The 21,817-nt window shown below is 37.5% G+C and overlaps 5 protein-coding genes across 8 annotated transcripts; 3 read left to right on the top strand and 2 right to left on the bottom strand.

The window, feature by feature from the left end:
* The first annotated feature begins 653 nt into the window (after positions 1 to 653).
* On the top strand, positions 654 to 1,371 carry LOC106313705. The gene has a single exon (XM_013751601.1). It carries the CDS (start codon positions 759 to 761, stop codon positions 1,206 to 1,208), a length of 450 nt encoding a protein of 149 aa, XP_013607055.1. The 5' UTR covers positions 654 to 758; the 3' UTR covers positions 1,209 to 1,371.
* A 2,684-nt stretch (positions 1,372 to 4,055) lies between these two features.
* Positions 4,056 to 9,189, bottom strand: LOC106318317 (trafficking protein particle complex II-specific subunit 120 homolog). The gene is made up of 10 exons (XM_013756239.1): positions 8,683 to 9,189; positions 8,309 to 8,515; positions 8,015 to 8,197; positions 7,829 to 7,938; positions 7,688 to 7,747; positions 7,255 to 7,543; positions 6,793 to 7,085; positions 5,615 to 6,495; positions 4,617 to 5,510; positions 4,056 to 4,536 (listed from the first exon to the last, which is right to left on the bottom strand). Exons 1-10 carry the CDS (start codon positions 9,091 to 9,093, stop codon positions 4,313 to 4,315), a joined length of 3,552 nt encoding a protein of 1,183 aa, XP_013611693.1. The 5' UTR covers positions 9,094 to 9,189; the 3' UTR covers positions 4,056 to 4,312.
* Positions 9,190 to 9,400: 211 nt separating this feature from the next.
* Positions 9,401 to 13,234, top strand: LOC106315608 (aberrant root formation protein 4). The gene is made up of 12 exons (XM_013753385.1): positions 9,401 to 9,587; positions 9,872 to 10,084; positions 10,190 to 10,339; positions 10,515 to 10,587; positions 10,675 to 10,841; positions 10,939 to 10,998; positions 11,084 to 11,234; positions 11,578 to 11,891; positions 11,971 to 12,042; positions 12,212 to 12,289; positions 12,472 to 12,621; positions 12,845 to 13,234. Exons 1-12 carry the CDS (start codon positions 9,525 to 9,527, stop codon positions 13,112 to 13,114), a joined length of 1,761 nt encoding a protein of 586 aa, XP_013608839.1. The 5' UTR covers positions 9,401 to 9,524; the 3' UTR covers positions 13,115 to 13,234.
* Positions 13,235 to 14,523: 1,289 nt separating this feature from the next.
* Positions 14,524 to 17,550, top strand: LOC106313427 (probable receptor-like protein kinase At1g80640). 3 transcript variants are annotated; one of them, XM_013751227.1, is made up of 10 exons: positions 14,524 to 15,012; positions 15,422 to 15,562; positions 15,711 to 15,958; positions 16,044 to 16,176; positions 16,259 to 16,328; positions 16,402 to 16,498; positions 16,579 to 16,678; positions 16,770 to 16,888; positions 16,977 to 17,066; positions 17,146 to 17,550. In XM_013751227.1, exons 1-10 carry the CDS (start codon positions 14,862 to 14,864, stop codon positions 17,296 to 17,298), a joined length of 1,302 nt encoding a protein of 433 aa, XP_013606681.1. In that variant the 5' UTR covers positions 14,524 to 14,861; the 3' UTR covers positions 17,299 to 17,550. The 3 variants fall into 3 exon arrangements, with proteins under 3 accessions (XP_013606681.1, XP_013606682.1, XP_013606683.1); XM_013751228.1 differs by lacking the exon at positions 14,524 to 15,012 and adding an exon at positions 15,025 to 15,351; XM_013751229.1 differs by lacking the exon at positions 14,524 to 15,012 and adding an exon at positions 15,025 to 15,286.
* A 421-nt stretch (positions 17,551 to 17,971) lies between these two features.
* On the bottom strand, positions 17,972 to 20,081 carry LOC106315841 (polynucleotide 5'-hydroxyl-kinase NOL9). Of its 2 annotated transcripts, none has more exons than XM_013753669.1 (9): positions 20,043 to 20,081; positions 19,635 to 19,830; positions 19,446 to 19,543; positions 19,331 to 19,370; positions 19,078 to 19,235; positions 18,798 to 18,981; positions 18,531 to 18,708; positions 18,336 to 18,435; positions 17,972 to 18,244 (listed from the first exon to the last, which is right to left on the bottom strand). In XM_013753669.1, the coding sequence occupies exons 2-9, from the start codon at positions 19,799 to 19,801 to the stop codon at positions 18,063 to 18,065; spliced, it is 1,107 nt and encodes a 368-aa protein (XP_013609123.1). In that variant the 5' UTR covers positions 19,802 to 19,830; positions 20,043 to 20,081; the 3' UTR covers positions 17,972 to 18,062. The 2 variants fall into 2 exon arrangements, with proteins under 2 accessions (XP_013609123.1, XP_013609124.1); XM_013753670.1 differs by having other exon boundaries at positions 19,985 to 20,064.
* Positions 20,082 to 21,817: the final 1,736 nt, after the last annotated feature.

The following is a 21,817-nucleotide window of genomic DNA, read 5'->3' on the forward strand; positions in this document are numbered from 1 at the left end:
AAAAAAAAAATTATTATTTTTAATTATTTTTGCGGATCCGGATCCGGATCCAGATATCCGCGGATAATAGAATATAGAGACGGATATCCGAAATCCGGATATCCGGAAACCACGAATCCGGATCCGGATATTAAATCCACGGATCCGACGGATCCGGATCCGGATCCGGATACCCTAAATTTCTCGGATATCCGGATCCGTCCCAGCCTTACCTCTAACACACAATTACTAGTTTTTTTTTTTGGCATACACACAATTACTAGTTTATATAACAAATCTAAGATCTGAGTGAATTTATTTTCTTTGAATAAACGATAACACAAACTTTATATAATAAAACATATATAACATTTTCTAATATAATACTTATTTTATGACTAAAACCACAGAGGTTAGTTTTTTTATAAAAAAATATAACTAAAATATAAATTAAAAATTGCAAAAAATATAATTGGTAGAACAGTTATGAATAATTAAATTTAATATAAAACTATCAAAGTAATATAAAATCAGTGGGTAGAAACTAAAACCAAAACAAAACGGCATAAAAAACGCGGGACCGGGCCCAAGCCCACGCGACACACACGGACTGCCATATCTTACTTCCCCTTAATTATTATTTTTTATTCCTATTTATTCTCTCCCCAATCCTTCTTTTTCTCACTCGTCTTCCTTTTCTTCTTCTTCTTCATCTTCACAACAACACCAACAACAAAAAATCTTCTCTACACAAAAATTTTATTCAAAGAATCTCAAAGATGTACAACGAATGCAGCTCCCCCTCTTCCGCCGCTAGATCAACGAGAGGCCACAGAATGCGATCTCCCATCTGCTGCTTAGGAGCCAACGCCGTGGTTGAGCCTGAAGCCATGATCGGATCAAGAACTCCCAAATCTCCTTACGAGTGGCTCAAATCAACCGCGCAGGAGCTCGAGATCAGAGATCGCTGCCGCCGCGTCAAGACTCGCATCAAGGTCACGTGCCGCAACAGCAACTGCGCTCATCAACACCATCATAATCATCATCAGAGGCACCAGAGCCAGAGCTATCCTTCTGTGGATTTCAGCTACGATCCGTTGAGCTACGCGCTCAATTTCGAGGACGACGTGCGAGCGTACGAGGATGTTTCTTTTCCGAATTTCACGGCGAGGCTGCCTGCGTCTCCGGTGGCGAAAAGATCGGCGACGGTTGATTTGATCTCGTTCTGATCGTTTATTAGTTTATAACGCGCGGCGGAATTATATAAATGTTCCTCTGTTGTGCTTGGGGTATGAATACGACGTCGTTAATATAAATGTAAATGCTCTTTTCGCATATAGATTGATGTTGTGCAAAAGGATTAAATAAACATTTTCTTTTATCTCTCTCTAATCTTTCTTTGTAATTAAACATTTGCTTTACTAAATAAAAATTGGCTAATCAAACATGCATGATGGAGTTCGAATTAGCGGTTACTAATTAGCACATTGTATATGTTGATGGAACACAAGATGTTGGGAGCTTGAGAGCGCTGCAATGATGAGTGTGGGGAAATTCTTGAGCAAAGGATAATTTAATCAGTGTTGTTGGAATTAAACAAAACCGTGAGTCAAGTGAAGATTCTAAACGATATGGCATTTGACAAGTCAAGTATCAAAAATAGCAAAAACTATATTCCAACAAATGTAGATAACTATTGACTGAGAGATTCTAACACATTAAAGACTATCTATAACGGATTCAGAAGAGAAAGTTATATGTTTATGATCAGAGTGAGACCGTCGTAGTATTCATAATGTTTTTCAAGCACGTGGTACACACTGTAGTTTGGTTGTACTTTTCTATACACATGAAACCTGATTGAGCAACTGGAGCCAAAGTATATAAATTTAGCAATAAGAAGAATCAATATTTACATTTCGGTTAATTATTATTTGGAAAGTTGATGATTCAAAGATGCAGAGATATTGGTAAAAGCTGTCACGGGCATAAGCGTGTAAAGCTGGGTGAAGATAGTGGTGGTCAAGTCAACTAGTATCGTATTATCGACAATGTATTGTATCAAATCAAATGAAGAGATATACGAAACAAGTGGTGAGAGACTGAGGATAAGAGTGCGAAGTGGGGACGAAAGCAACAAAGAAGAAAAGGGTAACAAAAAACGCTTTCTTCACATGTATTGATATGTTTAGTGAAATCTAGCGAAACACCACTTGCCACACCGGTCGACATGTCGCTTTCTTTTTTGATACCTCAAATCTTTACTTCTTTTGCCTAGTATGCCTTTTTACAATTTATTTATCACTTTAAAAAAATCTATCAATAGCTATAGACCTGATCTTCCATGAAAGTCACAACATCATTCTCAATCATCGTCATTGAATTTGTCTAGATAAAAAAGCGTATATACTACAACAATGTGTATAAAAAAGCGATATGGACCCATATAGACTAGATAAGGAGTTTTTAACTTTGTATCAATATTTTTGTGCTAAAAAATCATTATTTATGGAGTAATTATGCTCTATGCTTTCGTCTGTTTTATCATTATTTATGGAGTAATTATTAAAAACAAAATCATTATTACAAATGACTATCGATAAGACCACATAGAAAGAAAACGACTTATGAGTAATTATCAAAACCCACAGTAAACAAAACCACGACATATATATAGTTTAACCGATATCAGAATGTCAGAAAATTTTGCACTCCTGTAATATCTTAACATGCTGAATTTGAATCTTACGTTGGTAGTAAAACAACAGTTTTAGTAATAAGCATGCTTCCAAGTTCCAACATCGAGATCTGAAGATATCCTAGTACACTAGAGTTAGTAACTGTAAATATAATTAATGCATAAAGTCTAACTTGTTTTGTAATTCTCAGCATGTTAAACTGCATATTACGTGACTCCAATATTAAATTTGATAAAGAGGTCGTGATCTCAACTTGCAAATGGTGCCGTAGAAAGATACATTCTCGATCCTAAAATAATATTAGGATAAGTATGTGCAGGCTGAGTATGTGATGTCAAACTTCTTTTTTATTAATTGTAAATAATGTCAAACTTGATTCGAACGTTATTTCTTCGTATTGGTGTTCCCAAAGAGCTTCTTCTCGGACATATATCTGAAGTTTTTTCACAGAAGCACCAGAAGAGTCTAAACATGTGCTTATCTTATTTTTTGGGTAGAATATCAAATCAGAAAATTCAGTATAGATTGGCTAACATGAAAACATAAAGAAGCGCATGATAGAGTGAGGGAATGTTGTGAACTTCCTTGTCCTACTGTGTATTTTATTCTCTATCCCATAGTTTACTCACTAGTACTTTATTATTGATCTGTCACTTTATTTTTTTCGCGTCACTTTCAGATAACGAATCTTTCAATCGTAAAAACTAAAAACATTATTATTATTATCCTATCCATAAGGACAAAGGAGAAGACGAAGAAGCAATTGTTTCGTCACTGTTACGTTACAGATAACACACAGCTGTCTCTTACAATTGGCCCAGCTAGCAAGCAAGAACCGCTCTTCTCAGGTTACTGTCATATAAGTAGAAGACAAAGACTAATCAGAACCCCTCAAACGGTCGGAATGCCACGTCATGCAATCGTATTCCCCAGTGTCTTTTTGTCTCTCAAAAGTTAAAAGAGACTCTCCCTAATAGCAATAGATTACCACTATTGTTAGCTACTAGCTGGTATCTCTCCATCTTCATGAAAAATCCAAAATTCTACAAATCCAATTTGATTTATATTATAACAAAACAAACCCGTAATGGACAATGCATAAGGCCAAGGGGCTTGTGATGATGCCGGGCCCAAATAGAAGAAACGTCATAATAACTTTTTACTACGGCGGAGGAATATCTCTTTCGTTCGTTTGCCGGCAACCTTTGCAGCTCCGGTATTTGATAAAACGTAAACGGCACGAAGGTTGGTTGCATCTTATTTTTGTATTAGGGGATAGCATAATAACAAGTGGTTCTACTAATTGTATAAGATTACGTACGACCATAACTTCACAAATGCTACAAGAGAAATCTCCATGTTATTCACAAGATAAGATGATGGTGGTGACGATCGTTTCATAAATTACTTTGAGAAGAGCGGTCTCAGAACTGAGGCCGTAAGATTCAAAAAGAATACAGCACATGCACGATGGTCTCAAAAATATTTAAAGGTAAAAAAAACACAGACACAGACACACAAGCACATATATATCTAGACTAGAACCAGTACTTAAAACAATGGATTCTCTCAGTGAAATTAACAAACAAACAGCAGCATAATGCCCAAACCTGATATGGTTTCAAAGAAACAGATCACATTTCGCCTCCAGTGACACGGACATGGAAAGGCGGTCCCCGGCAAAAGATGGGTTCGTTAGGAGATGCGGTTCTTGCCCTTGCTCTAAGTACATTGTTCGCATCTTCAATTACAGCCGCGGCTACCATCGTGTACTCTCCAGGAACAAGGAAGTAGAGTGAGAAACAGTGTCTTGCTTCTTGCAGGGGCGCCACTTCCATTGAGATTCCACTAAGTGCACCTGATAATAAATAAGTCACATATACTTATGTAACAATCATAATATTAATATCACGTAATAAAAGAAAGATGGAAAATTACCAGCCCATAGGACAGTGGCATCAGCTCCTTCAGCGCAGTTCTGTCCAGCTACGTCTCTGCAAGTAACACTTAAATTCAACTTGATTGCTTCGCTTGTGTTATTGCGGACCAGAACCTCCATAGGTGTGACTTCATGTGACAAAACTGATCCTTTCGACAACGGGGACTGAGCTTTTGTCTCCGAACCGTTTCTGACCAGTCTGAAACCAAACGTTAGCGGATCTGGGAGCAACACATCCATCACGGTCGTCTGGAGAGCTGTCTGAATGGCATCCTTTATGTCCAGTTCTCCTGAGCTGTTCCTTCCCGATTGCCACCTGACTTTTATCTTAGAAATGAGATTTTTGATCAATCCATTTATCTCAGCTTTCGTGTTCTTCTCCGAGAAGCTCGGATGTCTACTACTTGAAGGGGTGCCTGGCGGAGGGTCCTTTGTGAAGAACGAACCGTCAAGAACCGGTAGCTTGAAATGCTCCAATGGTATTAGTACCCTAGCAGAATAGTCGCGGTCGATTCTTGTTTTTGGGTACTCGTACTCTGGAGAATCTTGGACTGGGGAAGAATCATCTTCCTTTGCGGATTTTTCCAGCTGAACAAAGACGCTGATTTCAAAAACAACGTCCGTTGGGTTAGATAACTCGAGTTCAAGAAACCGTAAGCCCCAGCTTCCCCGAAAGGGATTGATCTTGACTAGTCTGTCTGTATTGCTCTCTGTTTCGATGTCTTCATCCCGAAGGTTGTCACCCACATGTGCAGGGATCTCCATGGAAAGCAAACGAGCTTTCACAAAAGATAAACCTTGCAAAACACAAATCTGTAAGGGAACGACAAGACGTCTCCCCGGTGGCACGACAGATTCCTTTTCCTGGGGATCTCCATTGTTAGACACTGGCCCTGCAAAAAAACGTGAATACAAACATGCATAGATAGAATTTAGTTATCGTGAGGCATGCAAAAGTAAGATGCATCATAAAAACACGCCATCAACATATCTGTACCTGCATAGTGAATAAGCAATGAAGGGCTAGTTCCGTCTTTTGGTCTCCCTGTGTTGCCCGAAGCGTTCCTGCCACCGCCAACAGCATTGTCCGAATCCACTGGTCCCACATGCCAAGCTTTTAAAGTCACAGGCAGAGTCACTTGTGCCCCGGGTTTCAAGGGAAGAGCAGACTGTAAAGCTTCATCCGCTATAGAGATAACAGCATCCTGATTCTTTCCAGAGAGCGAGACATGTGCTTGTTCTATTGGAACTGTGCCAGCATTTGCAAAGTTTATACACACCTCGCGAATTTCACCTTCATACAGAATAATTGCACCATCACCACCAACAACATTTGCCACAAGGAGGGGCAATGGCGGTACAACTGATATGTTAGGAACAAATACGTGTCGTAGCTTTGCAGATCCACAGGATCTGAAAGGGTCAGAAAATACGAGTCCTTGTGCTGCTCCAAGAAGCAGATTGTCAACATCCCTGAAAACATGTTCCGTGATTACACCAAAGCAGTGAACTGTGCAGCCTGGAATTGTCACTGGTCCTACTGCTGTTGGAATACCAGATAGCGTGATCACCTTTGCGGAGTTAGGGGGAATGTCCACACTGACAGGAAACGCATCAAAAATTTTTGAGTGAGCTGAGAGATAAATACTATCCACCCTTAACTCAAAGCAACACGGATTTGCCAACTCCACTAAGACCTGAACTGGTTCACCAACCACCCATATCAACTCCTGCTTGCTACTTTCGTTTGCATCTCCTTTGCTGAAAGGAGTATAGATAAATGGCCCAGAAGGAGCGGATCCTGTCCACCAATCTTCTCTTGCTGGATTGCGTTTTACGATGTCCACTTGGGAAGAATGGAGTGGGAAAGAGAATACCCTGAAATATCATTACACGAAAAATGTTTTAAGTGAACCATAATTTTTCTTTCCAAAAAATAAATAGTTTTGCCAGAGTCTGCTGCCAAGCAAACATGGAAGAAGATCTTGAAATACAAAAAAAAAGATGGGGCATATATGAAGCCACGATGTAGATGAAAAATTATTAGCATTTTGTTGCTCTACTTGGGAGTGTAGGGAAGTTTCACATGATCAAGTTAGGGTGTATCGTAGGGGTAAGAGAGAGCACAATGCAACAGATCCATGGAATAAAATGGTTGACTGCTAACAAACGTACCTTACAAATGGCAAGGCAGGGTCAGCACAGCGAGTTCCCGAAGGCAATCTATCCGCTGAATTTGCAAGGGAGCTAGCAAGACCATTTTGACCTGAAGGTGTAATTAGAGGATAATGCCACCTCAGAAGCCTTGCTGCAGCACTCCACGCAGCAAGGGGATCTCCAGCACGAACAGCAGAGAGGAGTATCTCCCTAAGCACAACCATCTGCAAACTGCTCCACTGGGACTCGAACAGGGAAACAATGGAATGATGATGCATTTTCCCAGCATCAGGTTGACGAGTTCCAGTTTCCTTTACCAACAAACACAGTATAAAATACAATAAATCAATTGAACATCAAAGTATAATACGCGGAGATACACCAAGATAATGAACGGTGATTATACCAAATAACATGTTTATAAAGAAGGCTCAATCAACCAGAAGAGAAGAAGAATAATTCTTATGCTGTCAAACTCACATTGTTAACAGAAACTTTTGACACGGATGCTCTACTTTGGATTCTATATGCATCAGTTGTCATAAAGAGAACTTGCATGGCACTGATAGCAGCCAATCGATTGTCTTGCTGCAAATACAATTGGGCGACCTGTCTACAGAAGAAGGCTGCTTTCCGTTGATAACCAAGTTCTCCAAATAAACGTGCTACTTCAACATATACTATGAGCCTATCACTGGCGTCAATTAAAGACTTTGCACCATCGGCAGCATTCGTCAATAGCTCTACAACTTCCTTAGCCAGTTCCCTCCTGTAATAAAAATCCCATTGTATGAATGGTTAAGATCAACTAAAACCAAGGAAAAATGCGAATTCAACCAGTAGGTAGAAACACAAATTTACAAACTGCCCACAACCCATCTATTTTAAGGAAATAGAGAGCATACAATGATACCTGCAAAGGAATCTGGCCAGTTTAAGGGTAGCTTCAAGTTCAAAGCTTAGTGGAGAAACTCTGCAAGGAAGGAATTGATTGCTATTTTGCGGTAACAAATATACTGAAGAAGAGTGCCAAACGGATAATGAGTTAAATTACCTCTGAGCAATTTCTTGAATAAATGATTTTCTGTAGTGTAAGATGACATTAGTGTATCGATATCTAACTTCGTCCTCCAAAGCCACATCCCGCTGACCCATCCGATCTACCTAATATCAAGAAAATAGAAAACTAAGATGCTTGTATACTAAATATAAAAAGAGACAGATGACAGCAGTTTCATACCAGTAAGGCACAAACACTGCCTTCCAAGGCACCCGCATACCAGAAGTAATCTCCAGTCAACCTGGCCAGTTCTAAAGCAGTAGAGTAGTGAGCATTGGCATCAACAGGTGAACCAGCCAACAAGGAATAGTCTCCAATAGTTTTCTGAGCACGTCCCAGTCTACGCTTTTTCGCCTTGATAACCTGCATTACACTAAACTAATGAGAGCCCAGAAAAACTATGGCAATAAGTTTATATGCTTCCACAGGAAGAAATGAAGCATAGACTAAACTATAGGACACCTAGACATAAACCTCCTCTGAGTTGAGACTAGCTTGGGAATCCAAAGGCGTCTTCAAAATCGTGCCAGCAGATTCCGCCTTGAGAACCCACTTTTCAAACTCCATTAGCAGCGAAGCCGCAATGTCTTGCATCATCGTTTGCAAATGAAACTCCTGAGTTTGCTTATCGGATGGTGGAAACAGAATCAGATTTTCACCCTTCTTGTCTCCATCTTCAAGCTGCAAAACACAGTACATTCATCATATTATCGTCATTCATCAATAGTATCGTCAATTCCAAATACCAGTTAATAGATCATAGCATCTACTTCAGCATTGACATAGATCTATCCGAATCGAGCTACAATGCCTTAGCAGATCTACATTCCAAAACGAAGTGTACTCACTTGCGAATCGCCGGGGCAGAAGGCGAAGCAGCGGCGGACAAGAGCCGACGAGTAGCTCCTACACGCGACGTTGAAACTCTCGGTGACGGAAACGAGATCAGGGGAGGAAGGACAGTGGCAGAGCCCGATCACGGCGAGAATCTTCCGGTTAGACTGGAAATCCTCCCAGGGGCTGGGCGGAGAACCGCCGAGCACGAATTTGAAGCGGAGGGATCCGGACTCCCACGGCTGATTCGTGAAGGGGGACTTCTGGTGCTCAGTGTAGAAGGAGCTGATGGCGGAGAGGGCGATCGTGTGGTGGCGGAGGAGCATGGAGTGGTAGTCCCGGAGAAGCGGCGGAGGGATGGTGCCGATCGGGAGGACGGCGATCCGGATGATGGATGGAGTCTCGATGCTGACGTCAGGCTCCATGGCGAGATCGGAGAGAGAGGAGGTTAGGATCTTTCAGTTGGGGAGTGAGTGCACCGGATCTGGAGGGGAGAGACGGGAATGAGGAAGGTGAGTGAACGTGGTATGATCTGTTTGGTAACGAGTTTAAGCGTATTCTTAACATTAAATTAATTAATACGGTTATGTCCGGTTAAGGTGTATTCGTTGAACCAATCAACCTGGTGAAATTGAAGAGTTTTTCGAAATTTACATAAATACCCTTTTCTCTCTTCTTTTTTACCGAAATTTACAATTTCCTTTTCTCATTACGAATCGTATTTGTCTAGTTTTGTACAAAACCTTTTAGTTCTTGTCAGAGAGAAACACAAGTCGAAAGTTCAAATCTTTATCGTATATTAGATTCGATCTTGTGACTGCGTCGACGATTGTACGGAGCTCAGAGTCTAAAGGAGATGTCTGCTGCTACGGTTTCTTATTTGCATCGTGTACGAGAGCTTTTAGCCGGGACTTTAAGTGTAAACTTCTTCTCCTCGCTTTCGGGTTTCTGGGAAATTTATAGAAGTGCTTCGTTGTCAGTAGAATGAATTGTAGCCTAGGAAGATGGATTGATACTGAAAAAAAAAATCAAACTTTCACATAGGATCAATCGAACTCTTTGGTTTATGTATTGTCTAGAGGAGCCAATTTTGTTACTTCTCCTCAGTTTTTCTGTCTGCTGATTGAATGAATATGAATGCTTAAGGTTTGGGAATAGTTTTACTTCATGCCACTGGTTTCCCTTATCTTTATGTGCTTTCAGTCAGTTGAAGCTGGAGGATCTCTGGACTTGGAGAGCTTGGTGTCAGAACTTGCCAGCTGTCTGAATTCTTTGTCCGAGAACGTAGCTTCCAGTGCTAGCGATGATGAGCATGAGAATGATGTAACTTTGAATGCCAGAGACGATGAGGAGAATGATGTTATCCAAGTTCTAGATGAAATTTTGAAATTTTTATCGTCTCCTCAGATTGATCAGGTACTCTTGTTCTTTCATCTCTTTGACAGCCAAAAATATATCCTTTATGGATTTAACTTTGATTTAAACTTATGGATTTTTCCTCCAAACTCAATGGTGTTACAGGATGTGATAGATGCACTGTCATTTGAATTGCCAAAAGTAATCTCCAAGTTTGCAGGCCTATCAAGCAGATGTCTAGAGTTAGCTGAGGCTATCGTTGATCGGTTTGTGGTAGCATGCAATCCACGTGACATGCTTCCAGTTCTTTGTGAGGTATGTTAGATCTGGGATTTGGATTCTCATCAGGCTAGTTAATGCATAAATAAATATACTAGTACTATTAAGTTGCTTTATTGTTACTTTGGTATTTGGAAAAAGAATATAACAAGTTCATATAAATGGTTGAGTATTTTGTCAATTTGAGGGGCTTATGAATCTGAATGACCAGGCACTCGATGCTGCACGGGTCTCTCTTTCACTCTCCAGTTCTTCTACTCCTTTGTTACATGGGCTCTCTAAAGGTATTATACTGAAGTTCATGAGATTCTCTAATACTTATCTTTCTGAACTGAAGCTCTGAAAAGTTGTTCAAATCTTTTTTGTTTCAGTTTTTATTTCTGTTCGGAGACGTCACTACGAGCAGCTAAAAGTGGCGGTTCCAATTGTCTTGAACGTTTTGAAGGACATGTCATTGGAGCCAGACATGCAACCTGAAGGTCTATTTGATAAAGCTCTAGGCATTGCCGTTTCCATTAAAGATGTTGCTTCAAAACTGGTGTGTGAGGGTTTACTAAATCCACCACCTATAGTGTTCATTCTTTGATTTGAATATTTCACTTTCATGTTTTTGATCTCTTTTCTTTGTTTTACAGGAGAAGGAAGAAGGCACAAGAGTCCGTAGTTTGCTTGGTCTCTATCTGATGCAGATAACGGTTAGTACTTAAATTAAAAATTCGTTTCTATATATATTCTGACGACTCTGTCTTTCAGTACCTGAGAATTGATCTGATCTTGCAGGCTGTTCTCTCAGTTAGCATCAAAGACAAGTTGGACTCTGGTGTTCCTCTGGTGATCCAGTTAAAACCTTTATTGGCATATTGTGGCTTAACACACCTCGGTTTAATCACTGGAAACGACCCTGAAAGATTACTAAGCACGATTTCGAAAGGTTAGTCTTACTACTCAAATAATCACTACTTCCTCTGTTTTTAATACTTGACGTTTTAGAGAAATTATTTTTGTTCCAAATTAGTTGATGTTTTCGATTTCCAGTGTAGAATTTATTAACTTTTTATTTTTATATTGTTTGACTATATATATTATGAAATCTATTTTGTTATTGGTTGATTGGAGGTCAGGTGAATACTTAATGATGCTTTTGTAATGAAAATACAAGAAAATGTTTTTTTCATAATCTATGTGCATAACTCTAAAACGTCCTCTAATAAAAAACGGATGGAGTAAGTACTTCCTAATTTCTCATCACCATCAATACTTTGTATTTTGAACAGATGATGATGATGACTTCCTCAACTCTTTACATAACATCAACTTGGGTGCATCGCTTCTATTCATCTGGGCTAGGATCTCACCCGAGGTTGCAGATGTTGCTAACGATGTAAACGAGCTTCAAAGCAATCCAGAGAAAAGGTGGCTAGCATATGGGATGTTGAAACACATACTCGCTGCTAGAGATTTGCTCTGGGAATTCAAGAGACACACCATCGAGGTTTTGCTTGACATAGTCAAAGGTGTAACTCCATCTCAATGCAACGAGGAAATAGATTGTTCGCATTACACAACTAGCATCTACGCTGCTTTACAGGCATAATATCTAATCTCTCTAGTCTTTTACATCGTTCAGGTTTACAAGCATTCTAAAGTGTCTTATTTGTTTCTCCCAGGCGGTTACTTTGGTGATCATGTATGCTCCAGACGCGGATCTGAGGAAGAAGACATTTGAGACACTAAAGAGGGTAATCAATATGTGAAAAAACTATTTAACAGTTGCAGAGATGCCTTTTGTTTCGTTATAGATCGTTTTTCTTATATAAACACGTGTGCTGATTAGCCTATATAATTAAAATTTAGACAGAGATGATTATATGTCTCGTCTTACTAATCTTCTTCTTGCTATTTGATTAGATTATATCTGATATACCAGTTCCTCAGAGGTTTGACGTTTTGAAAGCCCTTGTCACAAACTCCCAGTCTTCCACAATGGTTAGTGTCTTCGTATCCTCTTGAACTTTATTAATAGTAAAGCATATAAAAACTTCACAGAGATGATGACTATGAAAATACATCATAAATTGCATAGTTTAGCATGTCTTTTTTGAAAAAAAAAAAAAAAAAAAGTAAACGGCATCCCATTACAACTGATATTGTTTCAATAAATTACCTAGAGAGGGATTCTTCTGGATCAAGTAAAAAACAACATGAGCACAAGCAGCTTGCAAGCTACGGACTGTGATGCTCATGTTAGTGAGCTAGTGGAGTTGGTGTTAAAGCCTCCACATGGTGGTCCTCCACTCTTCCCGGACCAGTGTGATGAGGTAATTTGTTCATTCCTCTTATCCTTTCTGTTTAAGATTAATATATATTCGGTTCTCTCTTCTCTGCATCCTATTTAACCCCTCCCTATAGACAAAGTAATAAATAATACGGGTTGAGGGACATACATACAGAGAAATGAAGAACATGTCCCTTTCAGTTCAAATGAGAGTAGCATGTTGTTTATCGTGCTAAAATCATAAATATTGTTTTGTTTTTGCGCAGGTTCTGGCGGCACTAAACCTCTATAGGTTTGCGTTGCTAAATAATTCGACAGGAGGCAATGGATTTTTGTCAAGGAAGACTCTGGAGAGAGACTATAAGGGATGGCTTTTGCCTCTTCGAACTATTGTGAGCGGCAGCATCGCAGAGAACCAACGCGACAAGGATCACGACCAGGAATCCTCACTTGAGATTCTGTGCGTTCTTAACCGGATTGAATCGCTTCTATACTGGTGCATCGAGCTCGTGGAAGAAAGGTTGAAAACTCACTAGTATAAAAACAAATTCTCCAAGTTGTATGCAGAGTATTACCTAGCACTACAACATCCATTTTTCTGCAACTTTGTTTATTCAAAATCTAATCTCGCCAAGTTGTATGCTTCTAGTTTTTTTTTTTTTTTTTTTTCATGTTATTTAAGAAATGCAAAAGATCTCGTCTTTCTACCTTACATCTTGTAGAAAAGAGTTCAGTCTTGTGTTTTAGTCAAGAGTCAAGACCCAAGACGAAAATGACTATCTAGCTGCGCCAGTGATGGGTTTAGCTATATGTGAAGAAAAATAATAGTTAAGGTTATCATTTTGGGATGGCATCATATTCAGATCTTGAAGTAGGAAGCTGGTGTCTGAGTCTTGATGATATGGTTTTCAACTTCTCATTCTCCCTGAACTTGGCTCCAGAGGTAACCTCATTTTTTAATTGATCACATAGACGTCAATAAAGTTGAAATTTTGGTATACATAAAATAGATTCTTCTTCAAACCAAAGTCCATGAAGAATAGTTAAGTTGGAAACGCTACACATGCTACACGGAAATTTAAAAACTATTTAAGATTTGTAAGATGAAAGAAACGAAATGTTTCTTGTACATAAATAAAGTAATATCAATAATTAGATCATTGTCTCATAATAGGTTTTTCTTAAGACAAACCATTCTTCACCTAACAACTCGAAAGTAGTTGCACTTTGAAATCTAATTAACTACATAGCAACTAATTAGGTAATTTGATAATATTCCCGTGTCCACCAGAAAGTCCAACTGTGAGCCAAAATATATATTATTGGACATTTATCTATTTATATATGTATGTTAGCACATAATAAAGTGTCTATTAATACCTAGGAGGTATTACTTAATTGTTGAGTAAAATGATAAAGAAGAGTATTTGAAAAATGTTATTATACTGACTAACATAGATCGACGTTCAGTGGTCTTCACATGGATGGTTGACATGTCATCTACCCGACTGCTACACATCGTTAGTTTTAAAACCTTTTTTAAACAGCTAACTTTATATTTGAAAGTACAAAAAAAATACACCGAGTAATAAAAAGCTTTCTTTTTTTTTCTTTTTCAGACATAAATAGAAGCATATTCACCATCTCATTTTTATGTTTATTAGATTTTACAACAAAAACCTTTTCTCGTTTAAATTATTTTATAACTTTTAATACTGATGGAGCTGAAAGTCAAGTCCAGAACATTACTAGCTAGCACTATTTTCTTAAACATTTCACTTTCAAAAACTTGTATGTATGTAAATTTGTAAAGAAATGTATTTACCTTAATACCAAAACAATCTCTAGCATTTTATTAATACAATAAATATTGACACGGTATAGGCAAAGCATGTATATATATATATATGTTTACCTTAATACCAAATATTTGTTCCCGTAAGCAGACGAAATTTCCGATAAGCTTATGGTAACTGCTCCACCTCTCTCCAATATTTTTTCTTGTCCAAATCCTTTTGTCTCTTTCTTTTTACCTCTTTCCTTGCAAAGAGCTTCTCTTCAGTGGTTAAATAAGAAAGTGAATATTTTCTCTCAAACATCTCTCTCTCTCTCTTTCAAACTTTCAAACACATTCTTAATTTCCTCCTCGTCTCTCTTGAACTACACACAGTTTCTCTTCTCTTGCTGAAAACCAGTTTAAACAAATCTGTCTGAATAATTCTTGGTTGTTTTTTATTTTGAAATTTAAAATTTTATAAAGATAAGGTAAAAAAAAAAAAAAAAATGAGGCAAATTGTTATTACAGCAATTGTTTTACTACAAGCTTCTGTTCTTCTTCACAAATCCACATGTGATGTTGTGTTCCTCAACACACAAGAAGAATCTCTTGCTCCTCAGCCTTCTTCTGCTCCTTTCACTCCTTCCTTATCTCCTGGTAAAAAAAAAAACTCATATCTCTTTCTCTTTTCTTTTCTTTCAATTTTTTTTTCCAGATTCTAGCTACTCGTGCTCACCTATGCCTTTAATGATTATATTTCTTTTGTTCGTTATAACTTTCATCTCTTTTGGTAGAAAGTAGAATTCTTTTCGAACTTTCTTTGAAAAAGATTGTAGCTTTGTGGTTGTGGGGGAGTTTTCTCCACTGGGTCACAAGAAAAATTTCATTGTACTTACCATTCTCATTGTAACGCTTATCTATTGCCGTAAAGGTCGAAACTTTTCACATGATTTCTCTTCTTTGGTCTCTGCAAATTTTCTTGAATCTGGATGAAAGGTTTAACGCGGTTTTCAATTGGATGAAAGAAAGAAAGAAAAGCTAATCCCTTTTGGTTTGGTTTTATCAGGATATCGACAGGGAGAGCATAAACAACCTAGTGACAAAATGAGACTGGTGATTTCACTTGGAGCTTCTTTTTCCTTAGTTGCAATCATCTTAGTTTGCTCTCTTTGGGTTTTCCATAGAAGAAGAAACCTCAAGAACTCAGGTAAATTCCTCTTAGTCTTGTTCATGTTCTTGTTGCTTTATGGCCTTTCAACTTCAAATTCAAGAAAGTGGTCTATGAATGTGCTGACTCTTTGGATTATTTGAAACTGTTTGTTATTTATTGCGTCTATGTGTTTACCTCTATGAAGGCTGCGAGTGCGGTTTCTCACGGTTCTTGAATCGCTCAAAAACACTGGACAAGAGATATACAAAGCAGGGAGTAGCGCCTTTGATTGATTACAGTACGATAGAAAAGGGAACTAATGGTTTCAACGAGAGTAACATATTGGGTCGAGGCGGATTTGGATGCGTTTATTTAGCTACACTAGACAACAACGTTCAAGCCGCCGTTAAGAAGCTAGACTGTGACAATGACGAAGCAGCAAAAGAGTTTAAGGTGCAATAATAATACAATCTTGAAAACTCTTTGCCATATTAGTAGTTTGATTTTTAACTATGCTTAATGCTTGGAGAAATTGCAGTGTGAGGTTGAGATATTGAGTAAGATCCAGCACCCGAATATAATCTCCTTATTGGGTTATAGCACCAATGATACTGCAAGATTCATCGTCTATGAGCTGATGCCGAATGTATCTCTAGAATCTCACTTGCACGGTAGGAAAAAAAACATATTAACATAATCTTAGTAGCTGAAGAGTTTAAACTGTTATGTTCATTTGTATATATGTATTCTCAGGATCTTCTAGAGGTTCGTCCATCACAATCACATGGCCTATGAGGATGAAGATTGCTCTTGACATAGCGAGGTTAGTTGTTTACACAACAGTTTCAACATTCTAGATTACTAAACTACTATTTGTTTGTGTGTTTGCAACTAAGGGGACTAGAGTATTTACATGAACGTTGCCGTCCAGCGATCATTCACAGGGACTTGAAATCTTCCAACATATTATTGGATTGTAATTTCAACGCTAAGGTAAACAAATCCATCTTTATTAGTATCATTTTCCTTTTGTTCTTGATCTAAACGCTATACATCTTTTATGAAAAATGTAGATTTCAGATTTTGGTCTTGCTGTTGTGAATGGACCAAAGAAGAAGAACCTTAAACTCTCAGGAACAGTTGGCTACGTTGCACCAGAGTATCTTCTCGACGGTAAAAATATACAACTTTGTGATGTTCTTATGATAAGCATACATCTTCCTCGTTACCGTACCATAACTTTGTTTTATATAAATGAATATAGGCCAGTTGACAGAGAAGAGTGACGTGTATGCTTTTGGAGTAGTGTTATTAGAGCTTTTACTTGGGAAAAAACCTGTTGAGAAGATAGGTCCTGGTGAATGTGAATCCATCATCACTTGGGTACTTATATATATATATATACTATTCTTTCCTTGTAACTCTCTTAAGACTTGGAATCTTGAATTGTGTTTTTTTTTGTTTTAATCAGGCAATGCCTTATCTCACTGATAGAACCAAGTTACCAAACGTCATAGATCCTGCTATTAAAGACACTATGGACTTGAAACATCTTTACCAGGTTAGTTTAGCACAAATTCTAGAGAGAGGTGGTTTGGTTTTGAGATATAGACTAAAAGAGTTGTGGTGTTAATTTGTAGGTAGCAGCAGTGGCGGTTTTGTGCGTGCAGCCAGAACCTAGTTATAGACCGTTGATTACAGACGTGTTGCATTCTCTTATACCTTTGGTTACCATGGAACTTGGTGGAACTTTGAAAACCATCAGAAGATCTGCTTCCATGGATCACTCTTAGTACCGGTTATTTTTTAATCGGTTTAAGATTGACCCGTTAGGTGGTTTTGATGTGTATATATTGGGTTGGAAAGTTCTTGACCGGAACATCGTAGTAACAGAGTTTTTCTTTCATCTTTTGCGTCCTTCCAAACAAAAATTATTTCCGTTCACTGTTGTCTGTTGAACTCAATTGTCATGTAAATGAGAGACTTCTTTTTCAGGTTAAAAAATTGAGAATAATTTACATAATTATTTTCAGTTATGCTCCGTATTGTAAATCTTCATTACACAATAATGCTTACAGATTCTATTTTGAGAGTAACATATATACCCTCACTTTCAAACTAGATGTTGTTTGTTTTTTCAAGCCAGTTAAAAAAAAAAAAGTTAAATGTTTAGTTTGTCTTAATTTAACTAATAAAATTCTATTGTTTTTATTTCTTTATGGAAAAAAAATAAAAAAAATATAAAATTACATTAAAATTCTAAAAAGATACTTATTTTCTAACAAATTTTTTTTTCTATAAGTGACACATAATATATGAAATGGAGGGAGTATATTTGAGCTGAAGGATGCTTTGGACACTGAATTGGACACTGAATCTATATGGAGTTTCAGGTTTCAAAAACTTGATTTTGTGATCACAAACTTTGTCCAGCTAGAGCATCTTAATACCATATGACTTTTTGGGTTGTCTTTGGTATTAAGATAAATTGATGATACATACTAGTAGCAAACATAAACAAAAATTGAGCAATAAAAGTCTTATAAGAAGATGAAGTTTAGGTAGAAGCTAGGACATAGGGAGATAGATATGGAGACCTGTAATCTTTCACCTCCAAAAGACTAGTAGGTAACTGAATGAAGCCTTGCCATAGAAGATCAACTTTCTCAACTACATTTTCTGCAACTGGAGTGATCACATACAAGATTCCTCTCTCTGTGTCTATACCCCTCACGATTCCTATTCACATCCAAAACCCCAATTTTAATCATAATAAATAACCTTAAATCAAAGATTGAATAAGCTTCTCATACGGATAAGAGCAACTTACCAAGACCAACGCACAAAGGCAAATCTTCAAACACGTCGGAGCTAATCCCCAAGCCAACAATGGAAGCATTCAAACTATAGAACAGTTCTGAACTTGGGATCTAGCAAGAGGGAAAAAAAGTAGAAGAGAGAAACTCATTATTGGCATGAGACATACTATTAGGAAGATATGAACTTATCTATTAGTTATTTTCACCTGACAATGTAGATGACTGATTGTTAAACTCGATATTGGAACCTCATAAGGAACAAGAGAAGCGAGCTCATAGCTTAGCTCTTTGTTCGTGTCTACTTCTTTTCCTTTAATGCATTGCTTGAAGTAGGCGATTATACGCGCATCCCTCATCAAACGACGATCATGCTTTTCTGCTGCGCTGTACAAGAAGAATACACAAACCTTTAAACTACACGAAACAGTAAAGCATATTTTGTAAAAACTAGCTAGCTTTTGTACAGGACTTACGATCGCTTGTAACTGACTCGGTAAGCAGATTGGATCTCCATCAAATGAGGTATCTCATCATGATAACCGTCTAACCAGAACAACCCAGCTGGAAGGTTCTTGTTGTAATCATAGATGTTGATTTTCACAACGTGGGAGGGAGAAACATATCTCAATACGTCCACCAATACATGATAGCCAATACCTAAAGATTTCATAATCATAATATTAATTAAAAAAATAAAAACAGTTTCCACACACACATACACACAAACAAATGAACGATAGATATGATCAAAACCTTTAACCCAGCCTGGTGTGTTGATGACAAGAGGCAACGCAGTTTTATTCTCGCTCGACTTGCAGAAGTTAAGCTGGTAGTAATCGAACAAGGTGTATACAAACTGTAGATAAGCCTTTGGATCTCTCTTTGAAGAATCATCACCATAGAAAAAACATCTGCATCATCAAATCAAAGAGAAAATTTAAAAAAAAAAAAAAAAAGAGGATAAATGCCTTTTTAACATTAAATCAGAATATATAAACAAAACTACCTCTCCGGTGTCATTAAACATGGAGCTGACCAATCCTGGTCTAAGGAAAAAGAAGAAAAATGTAAAACCAATAACATAAGCGTTACTAAAACAAGACAATGAGAGAGAGAGGTACCTAGAATGGATCTATCGACAACTGTGAGAGAGAGGAAACCAGGTAGAGTGAACTCAGGCTGGCCAACATCAATGTCCAAATAAGCAACCCTCTTGTATCTGTAAAACCATTACATCTTCAGCGAACTCATTCAGAGAAAACGAATGAATAAAAAAAAAAAAGATTGCATTGTAGACATAAAGCAATGACCTTTGGAGAAGAACTTTAACAAGATTACGGGAGAACGTGCTCTTCCCACTGTCTTTAGGACCACAGACCAAAGCTACAGGCCGTTGCAACGAACTGCAGGAAACGGAACTCGCTGCATCAGACCAGTCCTTTGGTATGATAAGTGGTTTCTTTTCTGATTCCGACATTTTGCAGCCACTCGTGCAGCTCTGTTCCTCTATGAGTAATTCAATTTTTTTTTTTTAAAAAGACAGAAAATTATTAAGTGTGCTTTAAAAGTGTTGAAGCTAATGGCATAACCAAAACTCTATTCAATTCCTTAAAACGTAACAAAGTCTAGATATCGAAACAGAAGCTCTACATAAACATACTTGTTGTAGATATCACGAGAGCAACGAAACTGGAAGCAGCCGGAGAAGATATGCTTACCGGCGATTTGGAGCCGCCTGAGAAGAAGACGAAGAAGAAGAAGAAACGATTATAGGGTTTTCGAGTTTTAAATTTAAGTTACTTTTAAAACCAAACCGAAATTGAACCAAACCAGTAATTTTAAATCCAGACCAACCCGGTTAATAATTAATTCGGTTCGGGTCTAACTTTTTTTATTTCTACGTGGTGGACCCCCTCTTGTGTTGGTGCAGATCATGCAGTGGTTCACATTTCTTTTTTGGTGGTATAAGTGGTTCACATTTACGTATGTATATTAGTATAAACTAATCACCTTCGAGACATGAACCTGCTGTTCCCCACCGCCATACTCCGAGATCTCAGTTACTTCGTCGCAGCTAATATTCCGCCGATTGATTAATTATTTTATAAACGAACCATGGTATACTCTAAAAAGAATATGCATAGAGATACGCTATTGTGAACTGCAAATAAGTTAAAAGCCATTTCCAAGTTAGTGATAACTGATAAGACCTACATGGAAACAATAATCTCTACTAAAATTATTGGTCTATATATAATCGCAACATTGTCGTATATGTTAGTTTTTTTTAGTATGTCGTTTAGTCAAAGATATTAATGAAGTGGGTCTGATAAAAAAGATGTATTTTCAAAAGGTTGGGAGGAGAATCTAACAAGGGGTCAGTCAGTCTATTAAGAAAACGAAAGGGTGAGACTCGAGAGGAAGGGAGTTTTATTTGAAACGTTGAATACCAAAATGCGTGTTGTTGTTTCAAACTGACCTAGTCTTAAGTCTCCCCACACGATAAAATCCTCCAGTCAACCATTTTCCTCTTCATCGTTCTCTTACTTTTTTATGTTAGTTTCCTTAAACGTCTAAAATGTATACCCTTGTAATAAAAATCCATAAATGATTGATTCTTCAACTTCCTATTTTTCTTACACATGAAAAACGTATATAAATGCTCCACTATCCCAGTTTGATCCGTTCTAAGTGGTGACCGACAGAATTATTCGACCACCGACTTATCTTTAACCATAAAAATGCTACTATTAAACCCTTAGGTTTAATGGTTTACATGTTCTTATATATCAGACACTGGTTTTACAATCTAAAATTGGTACAAATATAAACTTCTGAAATCTGAATGATCCTAACATGAGCTCTTCAAATCGTTTTTCTACCCGATAAGATTGTATAATTAACTCATGTAAAGGCTAAGTTTACCAATTTTGACTGTAAAAACCAGTGTTTACAAAATAAAACCCAGTTTAATATATAATGAACGTGTAAATATCATGAAACAATTAGTTTATGTAATATTAGTCGAAAAAAGTCCATTTGCTGTATCGTCCCAAATACTTTAGATCAATCCACATGTTTGTGCAGGCGAAATTTTTAATACAGTGGCAGTCTGGCAAGTGGAAATAAACAATTGCATGTCCCATTTACGCTTAAAGTTTAGTTGCTATAGTGGTTTACTTAGAAATTACAGTTTTACTTTCTTGAAGTTGAAGTTTCGAACACACAGTTTATTTTATAGTAGTAGGAATGATAAGATATACAGTTGTAACAAAAGATCAAATTAATAATATGGATATGCCTTTTTCAATGACTCATTGAGTACTTATCCAGCTCCTTTTAGCTGTCTGCCAACGTATCCGAATTCCGAATAACTCGACAAAGCAATAAAATACGACTTTAAAATAATTAAATAATCTGAAAACGATGTTTTATTAAGCGATAGTATTGTTTATTCGACCGAACCAATTATTTTTGTTCCCAGCAGCATAAG

The sequence above is a fragment of the Brassica oleracea genome, chromosome C9, assembly GCF_000695525.1.
Source record: "Brassica oleracea var. oleracea cultivar TO1000 chromosome C9, BOL, whole genome shotgun sequence".
In the NCBI taxonomy this organism is placed as follows: domain Eukaryota; kingdom Viridiplantae; phylum Streptophyta; class Magnoliopsida; order Brassicales; family Brassicaceae; genus Brassica; species Brassica oleracea.